This window comes from Dipodomys merriami, unplaced genomic scaffold, assembly GCF_024711535.1.
Source record: "Dipodomys merriami isolate MVZ:Mamm:240054 unplaced genomic scaffold, mDipMer1.0.p SCAF_194, whole genome shotgun sequence".
Classification (NCBI taxonomy): domain Eukaryota; kingdom Metazoa; phylum Chordata; class Mammalia; order Rodentia; family Heteromyidae; genus Dipodomys; species Dipodomys merriami.
This window is the reverse complement of record NW_027203315.1, coordinates 1,414,303-1,433,468: the sequence shown is the minus strand read 5'-3', so window position 1 is coordinate 1,433,468 and position 19,166 is coordinate 1,414,303. Positions and strand designations below refer to the sequence as shown.

Below are 19,166 nucleotides of genomic sequence, written 5' to 3'. Positions count from 1 at the left end.
ACCAATCTTTTCTTTCCTGTACCTTCCATTTTGAGTTCTGGCCTAGACTACAAGACCAGCCAACTTCCAACACACTTGATGAAGTCTCCACATCAAACTTTTGGTAACAAATATTTAAGTTAGAATGCACATATAAAGTTTTGGCTTGGTTTGCTCAGACCTCATGGACAAGTGAAGAAAAGATGGTTGGCTGTGGATGCCCCAGGTAGTGATTTTCTCAAAGTACTGACAACTCTATAACAGGGACTTCATACAAGGATGTTTCTGATCCAGAACCCTGAACGAAAAAAATTTAAAAGAACCTCACAATTCATTGAGGAAACAGAAAAGAGAAGTTAGTGTAAGATGTTCCTCAAAGGAGCAGGAAAAATGTACACTTAAACTATGCTAATTATGGGAGGAAAAATGACCTAGAGGTAGACAAGAATAAAAATATAAGTGCTCAAGGTAATAGAAGGAGACCTTGGGTGGTCCCTGAGGTTCTAGTGAAAATCCTATGAGAGCCTCGTTCAGTACCCACTGTGCTCAGTATCCCAGCTTCTGTCCTGGGATATTCAGTCACTCTGAGAGGCATCATTCCAGGTTAACCTCAGGAAGAAACAAGGATTCACCTAACATCCTGCTCTCTCATTGGGATCAAGATTGCTTGGGAACTGGAGGTTTTTGGTTAAATACTTAGATCTCTTGGGAGCAGACTCTTCAGGGTCATGACTTTCGGTCATATGAACTGCCCCTGCTGATGATATCACAACCTTCTGTAACATAGATATGACTATGTTTGTATATTTTATCTAGTAACATTCAATGAATGCCTATTAAAAATAATCTAATTTAGAGTTGAAATCTTTGAAGAAAGGGATAACTCTTCTAAAGCCTAACTTTGGATATTGCTGCAGGATGAATCTTGTGGTACGACCGTTGACATTCTGAAAAATTATATGACTTAACCCGCTCTTAGTGATTAGGTCTAGGGTGACTATGTACCCAAGTCATGGTTCACCACTTCTCTTCTCAGGACATAGGACCTTTTAGAATGAGCTGAAACTAAACATCCTGTCATTCACCCCTGGGAGTGGCCTGGAAATAAAGTGCTATCCATGAGGGAAGAACAACAAAATTGCTTCTACACATCGGGACAGAACAGACTGAAAAGAGTATTTCTCCTACATTTGTGTGCACACAGTAGAAGACCAATGTCTTCTCATACAAATATATTGGTATTCTGGGATCTTAAATGATCACTATTGACTCCTTCTTTACTTATGATACTGATTCAAGTATACTGAAATATTTGACCACATTTTATATGTTGAGATCTCTCTTGGAATGTCTAATTCCACACCTTACAAATGGGGACCACATTGTCCTACATAGTAACTTGAACCTCTGCAAGGACCTATGAACTAGTCAGAAACATAAAGGTATATCCATGTGCATTCACATGACAAAAGATACCAAACTATTTGTGACAATTTATCATTACCCAGGCTTATAAGATATTTCAATATCAACTTCAATCGAGGGACAATGACTATACCTTATGGAGTATTTTAAGTTTCTATAGGAATATAACTTTCCTGCCCGAAGGCCAAAGAACCCGTTTTTACAAAATATCTTCCCTCGCCTTGGAGTTCTTTCTACTCCAGGCTTGGGTACACTTCCTGAGATTTTGTAATAAAGCAACAAATGTGACGACAGTCTATCAACATGATTCACAGCACTACTTGTGGGAAATTTGGTGATAATTGGCGATAACAGTCTCATAGCATTTCCTACCTCATTGGCCTTTCAATTGTGATTTTAAACCTCATATTCTTGAGCAATTAAGAATTCTGATGTGAAGCTCCAGTCCTTCTTTAAATCAGGAGATCTTAATTACTTGATCCAAGCAGGACTCATGGTGTCTCTATAACAGGATATAAAATTCATAACATCATATAGACACATGCAAAGGTCCTTTTGCAATCACTTGGTAAAGGACTGTTTACCTATCATTCGGTAAACCACACCCAAATTCTTCCACAAAATATTTGGAAGAATGTATTGTTTACATGGATTTTATTATTGGTCCTCAGGTTGAATTCAGGGGCAAAACATTATGAGGCTTCCTTTACCTTCTATACCAGATGCCCTTTTGTATCACTAATTTTTCACCTTAGGGTCTTGCTTTTCTGCCTGGGCCTTTTGACACACTAATTTTATTATTACATATCACAAATAGCAAAAAAGAGAGGCACATATGACCAGATCCATACTTTTATTGGCTAATATACTAAGTTCATGAAGCTTTTGCATGGGATGGCCTACAAATACTACCTTTCTAATTTCAGCTTCCTGAGTAGCTAAGATTCCACACATGAGGGAGTGTAATTGCTCATTATTAATTGCTGGTTTTAAATTAAAAGAAGGAAAGGGAACTTTTATCAATTCAATGAGCAGCAAGTCCCTTAAATTTTGGGCTCAAGCAAATGTGTTGGCCAAATGATAATAACAAAAATAATAAAATCAAAAATAAAATGTCATCATCAGGGTTACATTGAATGAATGTGGTATGTTGGTTCATGTCTTTCAATTACAGCTATATGAGAGGCCTAGGTAGAAGGGACTTCAGTCCATGAACCATCCATTATCAGAAAGCATCCAGTGTGTCAAAATGGGAGAATGAGCTATTTCCAAATGGCCGGTGTGTGTGTGGGGTGGTGGGGGTACAAGTAGGAAGGCCAAGGGCCTCCTAATTCCCGTATATTTTTCTTTACTAGGCCTCAGTAGATAAGCAGAAGGGTGAACAGTGTGAGGGAAGGGGTTAAGCTAGCAACCTAGCTAAATCTGGAAATGTGAAGTCCACTGTCCTTATCTTGTAAATGGGATTCTGGCCAGGATTTAAGGATTCTCTTTGAAAAAATAAAATAATTACTGAAATTGTTGAAGGAACAGGAAGCCTGAGGGGAAGCACTGAATGAAACCTCTTATTAACAGAGAGAGATTTCTTCAGAAGAGCCCACAGGGCTCATGCTTTCATTCCTAGCTTTTATGGAATCCAAGATGAGAGAATCTCCTTTGAATCCAGCTCTGGCTGGCTTCAACTCAGTGCTGAGTTGAAGACCTCATATTGGCAAAAAAACATTGTTCATGAAAGTGTGAAAGTAGAGCCCTTCATGTAACCTTCTGGACATATCTAGAATAACTGGCTTATATAGGATCTGGAGTCTTGGTCTTGATTTACTAATAAACACTGTCTGATGTTAACAGACATTTTTTCTAAATGCCTCCAGGATATCTTTAATTAAATAACTATATAGTGGCATCTATCTTTGCTATAGAAATTCTAAATTTAGGTCAACCTTTCTTTTTCTGTAAAAGAAGACAGTATATTTGTTGGAAGCCACATTTTGGAAGATGGAATACTGCAGTGTTTATTACACAGCCAGCAGTCTGCAACCGACCTGTTGTAACAAAGTTTTTCAGTCCACAAATTCACTTAGGCAGCTTGGAAACAGGACAGAAAGGAAAAAAAAAAGAATAAATAAACACCAAGAAACCAATCAGCACCAAGAGAGTGCTGAATTGGGACACTATGATGACCGGAGACAAGCCAGGAGACAGGACACAGGACAAGATCACAGAGATATACCATGGCATCTGGTGTCACTGCTGGTGCAAACTAAATAGGGCCTAAGCAGGATGCAGGTCCACAGGAAATTCCAGTCCCAGGCACTGGACTAACAGATTGAGTAACATATCAACCAAATTCTCACCCCTGCTTGCAGCGATCCAGCCACACCGATCAGTTGGGTGGCAAGTGATGGATGGGGGGGCATTTCCTTTCACCTGCATGAAGACAAGATGCCAGACCCCACCATCCACCATGTGGCAAATAGGGCACCAGCCACGACTGACATCCTTACTTAATATTACTGAATTATTAAGTCAATTTGTAAAATGTTACAGCCTCCTTACCATTTTGTAAACAGTTCAAGAATTTCCTGTTTGTAAAATCCATTTTTCTTGAGCCCCACGTCTGAAACAATTATTCTCACATTCACTAAAAATTAAACATTCTTTTTTTTTTTTTTTTGTCCAGCCATGGGGCCTGAACTCTGGGCCTGAACGCTGTCCCTCAGCTCTTCAGCTCAAGGCTAGAGCCCTACCACTTGAGCCACAGCACCACTTTTGGGTTTTTTTCTTTTTTTGCTTATGTGGTGCTGAGGAATCGAAACCAGGGCCTCAGGCATGCAAGGCAAGCACTCTATCACTGAGCCACATTCCCAGCCCCTAAAAATTCTTCTTTTGAATAGTTCATTTCTTCCTTCTTCCTCATTTTTTCCCTTCTTCTTTCCCTCTCTCACATCACTCCTTCCTGCCTTCCTGCCTTTCTTCCTTCTTTGCATCATTTCTTCCTTCCTTCCTCTTAGGGCCTACAAATGATGCTATAACTCAAGTGGCAGATGGTTTTATTTTTTTGTTAACTTCAATTTTTGTGAGAGGTTGATCAATATCTCTGTGTGCTTGATTATTTCGCCTAATGTCCTATCCACTTTGGCCCTCTATGAGATAACACAGGTGCGACACATCATCCACACTGTTGTTTTGTAATAGCTTGCTCAGAAGAACAACTAAATAGACTAAGAGTGAATCAATCACAAGTTGCTCATCACCAGTGATTAGTTAAAGAAAAGAGCAAACACTGAAGACACTTTGGGGTTCTCCCCAAGGCACAATGCAGATTGTAGTCTTTATTAATCCATCATATTTTTAAATATATATTTTATTGTAAACATACTGTACAGATTGGTTATACCATTATGAGTTAGGTCATGAATACATTTCCTTTTGAGCATTGTTACCCCTCTGAGAAAGACTTTACTACTATATATGTACTGCAATAAGGACTAATATCTTCCTTTAGATTTTCCATTCAAAAACTGAACTGGAATAAGTAAGTCATTTGTACTATAACGCATGGATCACACATACAGAGGGAGACTTAAGGGAACAGTAGAAATATGGTTGTTCTCATGTTCTTGCCTCCAATACTAACACTATTTACTCATCTATTGTTCCCATAAGCATGTTGGAGATGACCTGAATCCAGTCCCAAAGGGCTAGAACTCATATTTCGAAGAAGAATTCATCAAATTACCTTGACACACCACTTCTTAGTATAAAAGACAGAAGTTTATAATTTCAATCTCTGAATTACTTTTCAAGACTGGTTGTTTCTACAGGCTTTGGATAATATTGAAGGACAACATACCCACTCAACATAATGACAAGTATTGGCTCAAAGAGAGCTGAAGAGTGAAGAATGGTTTCCCATCACCTTAGCTTACCTCTGCCATGAAGGATTTCTCTGTATAATTTACAGAGGTTTTCTGACAAAGATTTTCCTACATTGGGTTTCTTTCCTGGGTAAATATTTTAATAATTGCTGAAGGTTGGTTTCTGGTTGAAAGACTTCCTCTCATGTTTATACTGAGAGAAATTCAGTCATGTGGCCAGGTCTCTGATACCTGTACAGATGTGACTTCTGGCAAAATGTTTTCTGTACTCATAGTTTCTCTCCTGTGTATGATCTCACATATGCTGAGGACTCAGTTTTGATTGAAAGTCATTTCACATATGTTCTATTCACTACTTTCTTTTCTCCTATGTGAGTCAGTTCTCTGATGAACACTGAGGTATTACTTTTAGGTCAAAGACCTTCCACATTTGTAATATTCTTAAGATTACTCCGCTGTGTCTGTCCTATGAACTTGGATCTATGAATACTTAGTAAAGGACTTTCCACATTTGATATATTTGTATTTTCTCGCCTGTGTCGGTTCTGTGATGCAAACTGAGTTAGGACTTTTTCTTGAAAACCTTTCCATTTATTTTTCCTACATATGATTTCTCTCCTCTTTGTGTGTGAGGGTGTGTGTGTGTCTGTGTGTCTGTGTTTTGTGTGTGTTCTGTGATGAACCCTGAGCAGTGTCTTGTAGTTGGAGGACTCCACATCTGCTATATCATAAGGTCTCTATCCTGTATTGGTTCTGTATTGCAATTTCAATTTTCTTACAGATCAAAGACTTTCCCCATTTGGTACAATCTGAAGTTATTTCATTTGTGTGAATCAACTTATGTATGTTAAGCTGTGACCTCCAGGTCTTTCCACACTGGTTGCATTCATAAGGTTTCTCTACTTGTGTTCTGTGATGGATATTAAGGTTTGCCTTCCAGGTGAAAGAATTTCCATGCCTGCTACATACATAGCATTTCTCTCTGGTGGGTTTTTTTTCTGATGGACAGAAAGGTGTATGTTCTGGGTGAAAGACTTTCCACATAGCTGACATTCATAAAATTGATCTCCTGTGTTTGTTCTCTGGTGGACAGTAAGGTGTAGCTTCTGGCTGAAAATCTTTCCACACATATGACATTCATAAGGTTTCTTTCATGTGTGTTTTCTGATGGACAGTGAAGTTTTACTTCCAGGTGAAAGCCTTTTCACACGTGTTACATTCATAAGGTTTCTCTCCTGTGTGTGTGTTCTCTGGTGGCGAATAAGCTTTGATTTCTGGGTGAAACACTTTCCACACAGGTTACATTCATAAGGTCTCTCTCCTGTGTGTGTTCTGTGGTGGACAGTAAGGTTTACCTTTTGGGTGAAAGACTTTCCACACACATTACATTCATGAGGTTTCTCTCCTGTGTGTGTTCTCTGGTGGAGAGTAAGACTTGATTTCTTGATGAAAGCCTTTCCACATACGTTACATTCATAAGGTTTCTCTCTAGTATGTGTTCTCTGGTGGAGAGTAAGGTATGCCGTCTTGGCGAAAGATTTTCCACACACTTTACATTCATAAGGTTTCTCTCCTGTGTGTGTTCTCTGGTGGCTAGTAAGATATGCCTTGCAGGAGAAACACTTTCCACAAATGTTACATTCAAAAGGTTTCTCTTTTGTGTGTCTTCTCTGGTGAACAGTAAGCTTTGATTTCTGGATGAAAGACTTTCCACACACGTTACATTCAAAAGGTTTCTTTCCTATATGTATTATCTGATGGACAGTGAGAGTTGACTTCCAGGTGAAGGAATTTCCACACAAGTTACATTCATAAATTTTCTCTCCTGTGTGTATTCTCTGGTGTCTAGTAAGATATGCCTTGCATGTGAAAGATTTTCCACAAATGTTACATTCAAAAGGTTTCTCTTTTGTGTGTGTTCTCTGGTGAAAAGTAAGCTTTGATTTCTTGGTGAAAGACTTTCGACACATGTTACATTCATAAGGTTTCTCTCGTGTGTGTGTTCTCTGAGGGACAATAGGGTGGGTCTTCTCAGTGAAAGACTTTTCACACTCTTTACATTCTTCAACTACAGAAGACACATGAGGACTATATGCAGCACACATCTTACCTGGTTCACTGAAAACACCCATGTTCTGACAGCCAGTGACCTTTTCTATCCTCATCCCTAAGGAGTTCGCATTATTCTTAATCAATTCTGACTTCTGTATGGAGCTCAAATGAAAACTTCTTATAAGTCTCAATTTTTCCTCCCCTGGGTTACTATTCATGACTGCTACTTCAGAGAGATATTTATTGTGACTTTCCTGACAGGTGCTAATCACATCCTCCATTTCTGGGACATCTAAAATGAATAATAGAAAAGTAGACAAAAACACAAATGAGAAACATAAATTCCTTAATATAAAGATATTTCCTCACTTTCTGTTACTATATTTTCAAATATCAAAGCATTGCTTTATGCAGAATATATACTTTTCTTTGCAATGTAGTAATTACGAAAGTAGTACTGACATTTCACAATGGAAAATAATGTTTTCTGTATTTCAGATTTTTCTTTTTTTCTCAAGGAAATATTTACTCAAATAATTCATCTCCATACTCTTAATGCTTCCATTCTGAATCTCCCTCTATGCCCAGAACCACTGATAAGAAATTGTCTCAATCAGAGAATAGCAGCCCTAGCATACTCCTATTTTCCTCCTCCTACCTGCATAATACTAGTTTAAAAGAAAATGAGATCTCCTTTCTACATTTCTTATTGTCTTTTTCTCTTTATGAAAGACGTCTCTACAGAAAAAGGGAATTACTAACATTAACTACACTAGCACACCAAATTCAGTTTGTCTCCAGGACAATTCTGGATTGAAAATTCCTTGAGACAAAGGATCACCTAGTTCTCTGCCACACATTACTCAGGGGCACTAGGAATACTATTACTCTGTACAGCTCAAGATAAACAGACCAACTGGGCTCTGGACCCACCATGACCATTGTAGATGCTTTAACTCACCTGTGAAATTCTTGTCTGAGGCTTGTCTTATCCATGGTTCTTCACCCTGCTCCAGCTTCACAATCAATTCAGGTTTAGGACCACAGTGCCCTGTGAATAAGAAATAGTGGAGAACAATTGCTCTTGCTGGGTCATCATTAATGTAAGGTCACAGACATCCTCTTCACAAGGTGGCTCCTAAATCTGGTTTCTCAATTGTTTGTGTGGGGGGTGGTCGAGATGTGGGGCCTGAACTCTGGGCCTGGGAGTTCTCTCAACTCTTAAGCACAAGGCTAGCACTCTATCACTTGAGCCAGAATGCCAATTCCAGCTTTTTTCCCCTGCTTATGTGGTGCTTAGAAATCAAACAGAGGTTCTCAAGCACACAAGGCAATTGCTCTACCCCTGAGCCATCTTCCAGGCCCATGGTTTCTCTATCCTTAATAGCTCCATGGTGGAGTTTCCCTCAGCTTTGAGTTTTTTGTGTCCATTGTGTGGCTTGAACTCAGCTCTTTTGCTCAAAGCTAGCATTCTACTAGTTTGAGTCTTGGCTACATTTCTAGTTTTGCAATGATTAATTGGAGATAAGAGTCTCATGGTCATTTTTCTATAGCTGCTGGCTTAAAACCAAAATCTTCAGATTTCAGCCTCCAAGTATCTAGGATTCCAAGAGTTTGGCTTTCAAATACACACTTTCAACTACTGGTTTCCAGTTCATACTGTCAGTAGTAAGGTATATTCTATCTAGACTCTACATCTACCTATAATAATAACCCCAAGGCTGGGAAGTCAGTCGCCTGTGAGTGGAGCATATTTTAGAACTTTTGTCCAACTACTGATTAGAATCCTTATAGAATGAGAAAAAAAATAGCTCTTGAGTTACATATAATGAAGTTGAAGTTTCCCTTACAAAGAAATGACACTTCCCTTGGAGTGGAAACTTTTTCTTTTTTGTTTTGAAATGCAATGGTCCAAAGGCTTACACTTGTAACCCTTCATTGAGGAGGTGAGATCAGAAGAGGCAGGCTTGAAACCAACCTGGGCATGGAAACCCAGAATATAGCCCAAAACAAAAGCCAAAATGGAGCTGTGGCTCATGCAGTAGTGAGAAAGGCAAACAACACCAAGCCCCCAGACCTGAATTTGGCTGGCTTTTATACTGGCAGTTTTTTATTTGGGAATGGACTGGAATCTTTTACCTAAATAACATAAACAGTCAAATGTCTACCAAAATAAAAGTACTTGATCTTCCAAGAAAAAGTCACCTTTGCTCACCCAAGGACATGAGGTTGCTATAGGTCTCCAGCATTACATCTCTGTGAAGGGTCCGCTGACCAGTATCCAGATCCTGCCACTCCTTCCATGTGAAGTACACAGCCACATCATCAAATGATATCAGCTTCTGTAATGGCACATTTCCATCAAGAAATTAAACCTGGGTCAAGAGAATTCCAATCTGGAACTTCATTATGCTGCAGTTCTGCTTTTGTCTTACATAAAATGTTTGCAGCTTGCTGTGTTATCTATTCACTGGGAAAATTAAATAGCAAATTAGAAATATTTGACAATATATAAACCTGGTCATGAAAATACACAGATTGGGGCTGGGAAGTTACCTCAGGGGTAGAGTGCTTGCCTTGCAAGCATGAGGCCCTGGGTTCGATTTCTCAGAACCACATAAGCAAAAAGAAAAAAGCTGGAAGTGGTGCTGTGGCTCAAGTGGTAGAGAGCTAGTCTTGAGCTGAAGAGTTGAGGGACAGAGCCCAGGCCCAGAGTTCAGGCCTCACAACCGACTAAAACAATAATTAAATAAGTAAAATAAAATAAAATACACAGATTGGCAGGACACTGGTGGCTTATCCTCCTAGCTATTCAGGAGGCTGAGGTCTGAGGATCTAGTTTCAAGGCCAGCCCGGGCAGGAAGTCCATGAGACTCTTATCTCCAATAAACCACCAGAAAACAGAAATTAGCACTGTCACTCAAGTGGTAGAGCCCTCACCTTGACCTGAAGAGCTGAGGGACAACAACCAGGTCCAGAATTCAAGCCCCAAGACCAATAAAAAATTAGAGTTTCCCTAATACATGCAAACACATTTCTGCTGCTAGCAATAGAGACAAGATAAAAACTCTAAGGAAACAGTAATCTGGCATGACAACAATAAGTCTAAGGAGGTGTTTGAAAAATTATGTTATCATTTTTGATAAAATGTTAGTACATATCAGTGTAACAATGAATTAAACAAATATTTTTTTCTGCATTTACATATACTGTTTCACCATAACTCCTATTTAGACTTTCTATTAACACATACTCTCAAAAGCAAGCAGAACATATTCAGGATATCACATGGAATACAGGACATAGAACATTATTAGATCTATGAGAAGCAGTGTCCACATGAATATTAAAAAATACTAACAGTAGTACAGAAAGTAACTAATGATTTATTTGGCCCACATAAGATTTGATTGAGGGGCTGGGAAGGTGACTCAGTAGTAGAGAGCTTGCCTTGCATGCATGAGGCCCTGGGTTCCATGCCTCAGCACCACATAAGCAATAAAAAAAAGCTGGAAGTGGCACTGTGGCTCAAGTGGAAGAGCGCTAGCCTTGAGCTGAAGAGCTGAGCAACAGAGCCCAGGCTCAGAGTTCAGGCCCCACGACCAGACCTCCTCCCTCCACCCCCCCCACAAAAAGATTTCATTGAGTTCACACATAAAAAATATTCTAGCTTATTCATGTTTGGTTTAAATACTAAATATTGAAATATGGTCACAGATACCCTGATATATCCATCCTATGTAAAAATGAACTGCTACCATGAAATTTGCTAAACTTTGTCTACATTCTATAATATAAAATATAGGTGGGAGGAGAATAAAATATTCCTTTACAAGATTTTCATTTTCATAGGCTTCATGGAAGGTGGAGGAAAATGTATAGAAGCTCATTGAGCATTTGGTCATGTTTATCATTGTTCTTATATTGAGTAATATAAGAACAATGATAAACATGACCAAATGCTCTAATGTGTCACATATTCCTGAGTCATTTCTCCAGGAGATTCCTAAGGATATATTTCCACTTGTGTTAGTTAATAGCAAAATTACTCAGAGATCAAAATCAATTCCTGGGCAAACATCTGTGAGATTATGCAACAAGTGATATTTCTAATAAAGAACACCTTGTCACTGTATTTTTTTAAATCAAAAACAGTTCCAATCAAATACTGGCAGTGAATTAAAATATTCAAAAGTAGTGGGAAGGAAAAACAAAACATAATGCCACATCAAATGAAGTTAGACGAAAGATAACAGAATCAGGAGAAAACTGATTTTCTTGTAGTTTATCAGTTGGGGGAAGGAAATGCTTTTCTGTAGGGAACTCGGAAGTTGAGCTGAAGGGGGAAAAGTTTTGACAGGTTGGAATTCCAACCTGACAGAAATGAGAACACTGAGAGCTGGCCGCAGAAGTTTTAAAAGAGAATTGTGGAGAGGGTTAAGAGACTGGAGTGCAGGCCTTTTCCTTGCTGTTGGAAAGATAAAAAGATAGCATCTGCACCTGAGCTGCTGTTGACCTTGAAGGCTAGGTAAGGTGAACTTCATGTCTGCATTTTCTCTGGAAGCCAGTCTTCTGTCTCAGGAGAATAAGGAAACATGTTTTCCTCACAACCTGTTGTGGCTCTGATTGTACTATTAATATAGATACTTCATTTTTGCATGTTATCAATGGTAATCTTCCCTGTGTGCACTCAAGGAACTATGCTTGCTTGCTGGCACCAAGGGACCAAGTGCCAGAGAGCCTGGTTTTCCCAAAGTCTATCTGTTTATGTTTTTGTGATTTTCTAATTTTGTTTCTGGAATACTGTAGAACTCTCTAGGGAACAATTTTCCTATACAATGGGTAAGAAAAATGGCAAACCTAAGAGCCATGTCAGCAAAGTAAAACTGATCACTAAGAAAAAGTAGTTCCCAGATAGATCATTTGAAGAAAAGACAGAACTGAGACACGTATGGAGGAAAGAGGGAATGAGAAAAGTAAGAAAAAATGACAAAAATATAGATACAAAGAGAGAGAAAGAGAAAAATAACCAACACTAGTGAGTAGAAAATCAAAAATAGAGAAAGAAAATAGAGGAAAGAAATTTTGTGAGGATACTTTAGAAAACAAACAGGAATTTGTAGAAAGACCATAAAGTTTAGCAACAAATATAGCCTAAGTTTCAAGTAAGACCAAGACCATGAAGTCATCCAAGTACTATATATGGAGAGTAATTTAAGTACATATAGGTTAATCATTCCTTAAGGACACACGAATGTGTATGTGTGCATAACACTATTTCAGTAATTCCAGGAAAATTTCATTGAGATAGTTTAATGTTGTTCATGAGGATGTGATCTGTTTACAAGCTATCCTTCAACTTCCATGAGAAGTAACCTGCTCGGTGTCATTACATCACGTAATAGATTTGATTACATTTTATGACAAGATGAAACCTAGACATTCTGAAGCCAATCTGCATTCAACTTAGAAAGAATATAACCATTTAATCTGCTAAACCTACAAGCAATCTTAATCTGATAATCTATAAGCCATATGAATATGTTCCTGAGGCTGAATCTGTGTGGTTGGACTTGTTTTAAGTTCTTGAACATCTTTGGCTTCATATAATGGAATAAAACCAAATGAGAAATAAAAAAACAACTCACCAGAGATCCATTCATTCTGTCTTTCTGCTGACAATGAGCAGAAGATTCTGGAAGCATGGCTGGAATACAAGACAAATGATGTATTCAGAAATGAATCTGTGAGAATTTCTATGTTTATGTACATACTACATTTATAAAACTGTAGGTTCCTACAAAAAATATTGAAAAACTGAAAGCAAAACCATATCACATTGCCACTAAAAGTAGTTATTACTGAATATACTTCAGGATGTATGAACTACTTTTTTTAATGCAAAGGTATCCTAGGAATCCATTGGAATTTGTTTTCTACTTCATTCATTTACATATTTAAACATCATGGGAAGCATGTATGATGTAACTCAGAAGTTTTCACCCAACGTTACAGAGGAAACTATGTACAGAATATATTTCTTCTGCTATACTATTTCAATAATGCTTGTCAAATGGCACATTTCACTGTATCCATTGCAAACATATGCAATGATTTGCAATGTGCCATTTAACATGCTTTGGCCAAAGGAACATGAGTAAAGATGAGGTAAACCCAGGTTTGAGAAGTCCCTAATGTTCATTTCCCTAAACAGTCATGGGAAGATCCTTGGCCATCCTAAAGATACAACATAAAATATTCCATATAGGAGTGACACACCTGAAGATAAGCATCACCTACAAAGCATACAACCTTGAGTAAGACATATTACCTCAAGTTTTCTTCTGTGATTTTTCATTTAAGGCCAAATGTCCCCGACCAACTCTTTCTGAACTAGGAGGCACAGCCAACACATTAGACCTAGCATTAACAAATCCATAGATGGGACATTTAAGATAAGTTTCAATGAAAACATACTAAAAATTATAGTGGTAACGCAGGCTGAAAAAATTAGCAAGAAGAGGATTAGGGATTACTACATGAATAGATATTTTCAGTCATAACAATTAACCCACCTTCCCAAATCACAGCCTCAGGTAACCTCTGATAACTAGCCTCTGGGTTATTCCTCAAGCCAGCTCATCACGACTCCTAGAAATTAGCTTAAATCTTGCAACAACACAAAGTGAGTGTGGTGTAGGAAAGAGTACCACGTGAATCTGTTGCTTAGGGAAGTAGCAACAATTTTCCCATAAGGCAAGGAAAGCTAGCAGCATCTTCCCCTTCCTGTAGTTTTCTGCTTCTTCCCTTTAGGGCTTCTCAGAATTGAAAAGGTCTGTCCATTTAGGATGAAGATTCTTATTCATAGGATGCTCGGCTTCAAACATTGCTAGGCTTCATTCCTAAAAATACAGGACCAGCACTCACTACTCCAATATCCCCTGTACCACTGTCTCTAGAAACAGGATGGTGAACAAACATCTGTGAACCCAAGCCAGGAGATTAAAACCTCAAGCCAAACAGATTAAAATATCTCTAGGAGAAACAACACAGAAGTCCTAAATACAACTTCAATGTAAGAGGACTCAAGGCAGGCACACACCTCACAATTTCACTAGAATTCTTTCTGTTCTCCTCAAAGTTACATGCGTTAATAGAAGAATCCCTTGGTCTTGGAGTACAAAGGCACAGCTCTTGGGCTCTCCTTGTCTGCAAAATCACCCAGCTTGCTCTCAGACATTTGGGAACCAGGTTCGTACAGCTCAGAGCCCAGAAGCTAATGGCAGCACAAACTCCTGAACCTCAAGCAAATTATCAACCCCAGACTGGAGAAAAGTGTGGAGTGGAAAACGGGTGCTTTGGCTCAAGTATAAAGCTCTCCTCTTGAGCTGACGAGCTCAGGAACGTTGTTTGCAGGCCCAAGTTCAAGCCCCACCAACGCCAAAAAAAAAAAAAATAAACAAAACAGAACCAGAAAAAGAAACCCGTGGAGGATAGACTCCAGCAGCAATCCCACAGTTCCTACCTGACATCAGTTCCAAAGCTTGAGATTCCTTCAAGTTACAGATCCCAAGGCCCACTGCACAGAGCTGGGCACCTGCCTCTTGGCTCCCACCTATGGAAGGCCGAACTTTACTTCAGGGCACTTCCAGCAGCAAGGCAAAGGGAAAGAATCCAGAACGGGCTGACTCAAAATGCCCAAGGGGGCGGGGAGACACATGCCCAAAAGGATCTCTGCGCCACTTCCGCCCTCCAAAAACAAAAACAACTCAGGACTTTCAAACCAAAAGCCCTACACGGAGACTACAATTCCCATAATGCTCGGCACCACCTTTCTTTACCTCTGGTCAGAAGAGTGCTTGGATGCATTGGGACTTTTCTCTCCCTGCTGTGGGAGCTAAGGTGAGTTTCTTCTTCAAAACCACTGTTTCCTTTGTGAAACATTGTAAGACCAACCAGAAAATGGATAGATATGGGGAGAATTGGATGCATTGACTTTTTGGTACTTAGTTCTAATAATGAAATTGAGGTTATGAGACTGTGTTTCTCATTCCTTTCTTTTTGTTCTATGCCTGTGTTCTGAAGAGTGTAAATTATATCTCTGTTCTGCTTTACATTGTTTAATACCTCCCCTCTCATCTTACAAACGTACTCATAGACACTGAATTTATACCAGGTCATTTTCCATTAGTGTAATTTACACACTGGCATAGAATAAGAAGATGGTTATGTGGATATGCATCATAATCCTTGTGTTGATTTAGATTTTGCAAAATCAAACAATTAATTTTCCAGAAAATCCCCAATTCTATCTATTAAATGAAAGTGTGTTTTTGGCTGTTTCTGAATTTTGCTTTTCATTTAAGGGTTTTATGTTTTTTCTTTTTCTGTTGGTCCTGAGGCTTCAACTCCGAGCTTGGTCACTGTCTATGAGCATTTGCTGTGCTCTACTTGGATTTCCTTTCATAATTTCTTCAGGTAACTAGTGAAAAATTTCCTCACAGGGATTCTTAAGAGCATGGCACATTTCCCTGATTTTCCTAAAAAGAGAGTGGTTTGGGGGTCAGAATGAATGGAGATGAGTAGAAGAGTGAAGTTTAGGCTAGGCTATGTTGATGTGAATCTTAATCATTCACAAACCCGTCTGCTTTTGTCTTCTCATTTTGCATGTGAAAATCTCTTTAGAATTCTTACCTCTTCTCTGATCCTAATAGTTCCTCTCAGTTGCTTTAGGCTACATATCTAGGGGACCTCTGACTTGTCTTCTCAGACCTTATCCATTAAGCTGTGGAAGAAATCTTTGCCTTCTGCCACAGTCTGTACAGAGCACAAGCAAGATTTCTGTGGGCCAATGGGATAATAATTAAGGAGACAGAGAGATGGCTGATGGCACAATTCTGCTATATTTCTCAAATGCTTGTTTAATATTGGTCTATGCCCACTGTGCCAAAAAGTGCAAACAGCACACACCTTTCCTCATTCTACTTCAATCTATCTTTTCCACCAAAGCCTCCCTTCACTTAAAGCCCCAGGCCAAACAGCTAGAACACATACTTCCTCAAACCAAGAAAGGACAAGGACTTCCAACCTTGAAGGTGGGATTCAATGGCCCTGAAGCCTTTGCTCACAGTTTGCCTGCTCCTGGCAGGCACCCCAGGGTCTGCAACAGTCTCCCACTCTCATAATCAGAGATCCTATACTTGTCTCTTCAATATTTATTGTGATTTTTGGTGATCCTTTACATACAATATAATTGAGATGGTTTGGATTGGAAAGTTTCATGCCTGGTTTTGGTCTCCAGAGTATAGGTTTTCTATATCTCTTTTTGGACCTGAATTATTCCTCATGAAAATGAAAATCAAAGGGCATATTTGGATTTATAAACTTCAACTTAAAAGCACCTCTAATTATATAAAGAAAAATTAATTTCATTCAAAAAAACTAAATTGCTGATGGGCAAGGAGAAAAGGATCAGAAGGAATTGGAGTACTTCTAAGACTTCGTGTGAAGTGTAGTTTTCATTGTTCAAGCCTGTATTTCTGATGCATTTACATATATTTTTATCCTTTTTTTTCTTGGTCGGTCATGGCACTTGTACTCTGAACCTGGGAACCATCTCTGAGCTCAAGTGCTCTACCATGTGAGCCACAACACACTTCTGGATTTCTAGTGGTCACTGGAGATAAGGGTCTCACACATGTTGTTGGCCAGGCTGACTTTGAACTGGGATCCTCAGGTTTCAGCCTATTGAACAGCGAGGATTACAGACATGAGGAACCAGCACCCAACTTACATTTCTTGTGTTTTATGTCCCAACCCTGGGGCTTGAACTCAGTGCATGGACACTGTCACTGAACTTCTTTTGCTCAAGACTATCATCCTACTACTAGAGCCACAATTCCACATTTTGTGTTCCTGTGTATGTGGTTTTGAGGACTTGAACCAGGGCTTCATGCATGCTAGGTAAGCAAACTACCACTGGTGGATGACAGCCACAACCCCAGCAGTGCTCCAGAAGAAAAAGGGGATGATAATGGAAGAGACAGAGACCAGGCCAATGATGAATCTCTCTTTATTTCAGCAATATCCTTAGGTATAGACACTTTCTATATCTGTCCAGTTCTTGCATCACATTGTTCTAGGACTCAATGTGGCAACAACTGCAGATCATATGCAGCCTTCCTCATTCTAGTTCAACCTTTGTCCACCAAACTCCTACAGGTAAGGCCCCAGGCCAAGAAGCTAAAAGGACCACTCCCTCCTATGAAAATGGCAAGTACTTACAGCCCTGAAGGTTGCAGTCCATGGTTCTGGAGCTTTTGCTCACACCTTGACAGTCCTGGCACCTCTAAGTCTGCAACAAGTCCTCCTTTTTATTTTGTAAATTGAGCAAGTGTCTATCAGACTGAGCCTGGAAAATGCAGCAGATCCTACATCTCAGGAAGAATGGAAGAAAAAGGAATACCAAAACAAGAAACAGGAAAATGCCTAATAAATGGAAAAAGGATTGCTATTTCCCAGGTTGTATCCCTGTATATAATGGAGAACTGATGCAGCTAAGTCTGCAGGGTGTGCTACCTATAGAGTGGATTGACCAATATCAAATTTATGACACTGAAGCTGCCTAATGTCTAAGCTTCTTTTATCAAAGGAGGGCTGGGAAGGTGGCTCAGTGGTAGAATATTTGCCTTGCATGCATGAGGTCCTGAGTTCAATTCCTCTGCACCCCATAAGCAAAAAGAAAAAAGCAAGAAGAGGCGCTGTTGCTCAAGTGGTAGCCCGCTAGCCTTGAGGTGAAGAGCTGAAGGAGAGTGCCCAGGGCCAGAGTTTAGCCATATGACCAGATCCCCAAAACAAAAAATTATCAAAGGGCCAGATTCCTCAAATATGTCACTGGATATTGGCCCATATCATATTGAGGGATAACACAGACGTACTAACCATTAGCATGTCACATCATTTTTTGGGGGGGGCTCTGTTCATGGGGCCTGATCTCTGGGTCTGGGCGCTATCCCTCAGCTCTTCAGCTCAAGGCTAGCACTCTACCAATTGAGCCACAGCACTACTTCTGGCTTTTTTATTTTTGTTTGTATGGTGCTGAAGAATCGAACCCAGGGCCTCATGCATGCAAGGCAGGCGCTCTACCACTGAGCCATCTTCCCAGCCCCTGTCACATCATTTTTAACTGGGTCTTTAGCATATCTACTTGATTATCAATATACATCATTGCTGTTTCCAAATCATAAAACATATCACAAACTTATCTAAGCCCACCTGCATCCCAGGGCACCAGAAACATATCAAGCCAAACTATTAACATGTTGTGTTGTATATATGGTTTGGATAAGGTTCACAGCAGAACTAGTAGCACTAGCAAGAACATTTGGGGTAGCAAAAATGCTGGCAACCAGTATTTCCAAAAATCTGCAGCAGTGGCTAAGAGCCCTCTAAACCTCAATAGCAAACAGAGACCCAAACTTATTATACCATAATGGTTATATCAACTGAACAAGCAACATAAGTTAAGGTGATTGTATAGTAATCTCAGAGTATTTATGCAGTTAGTGAGAACACAATTGTTCCTGCTAGAGGCATCAAAATCCACCCCATCCTTGAAAACCATACCCAGGCCAACTACCAGCATGTATGGATACATAACACAACCTTGAACAGTAAATGATACAAAACCATGAAACAGGACAGGTCTCTGATACAGAGGTATGGAATAGAGAGAGGCATTAGTCCAAGTGACCTCAGCAGCAGCCAGTTGCAGATGTCAGGCTGAGCTTGCCGAAACAGGCTGACAAACATGGGGGCCAACAAGGTACCACTGAT

The 19,166-nt window shown here is 39.5% G+C and overlaps 1 protein-coding gene across 1 annotated transcript in view; it reads right to left on the bottom strand.

The window, feature by feature from the left end:
- The window catches only part of LOC138831384 (zinc finger protein 25-like), a 43,109-nt gene that overhangs the window by 9,877 nt on the left and 14,066 nt on the right, over window positions 1–19,166 (bottom strand). The window contains 5 exon segments of the mRNA XM_070028495.1: window positions 6,635–7,020; window positions 7,390–7,623; window positions 8,293–8,382; window positions 9,547–9,673; window positions 12,980–13,038. Of these exon segments, the coding sequence (XP_069884596.1) occupies window positions 6,635–7,020; window positions 7,390–7,623; window positions 8,293–8,382; window positions 9,547–9,673; window positions 12,980–13,038 (896 nt within the window).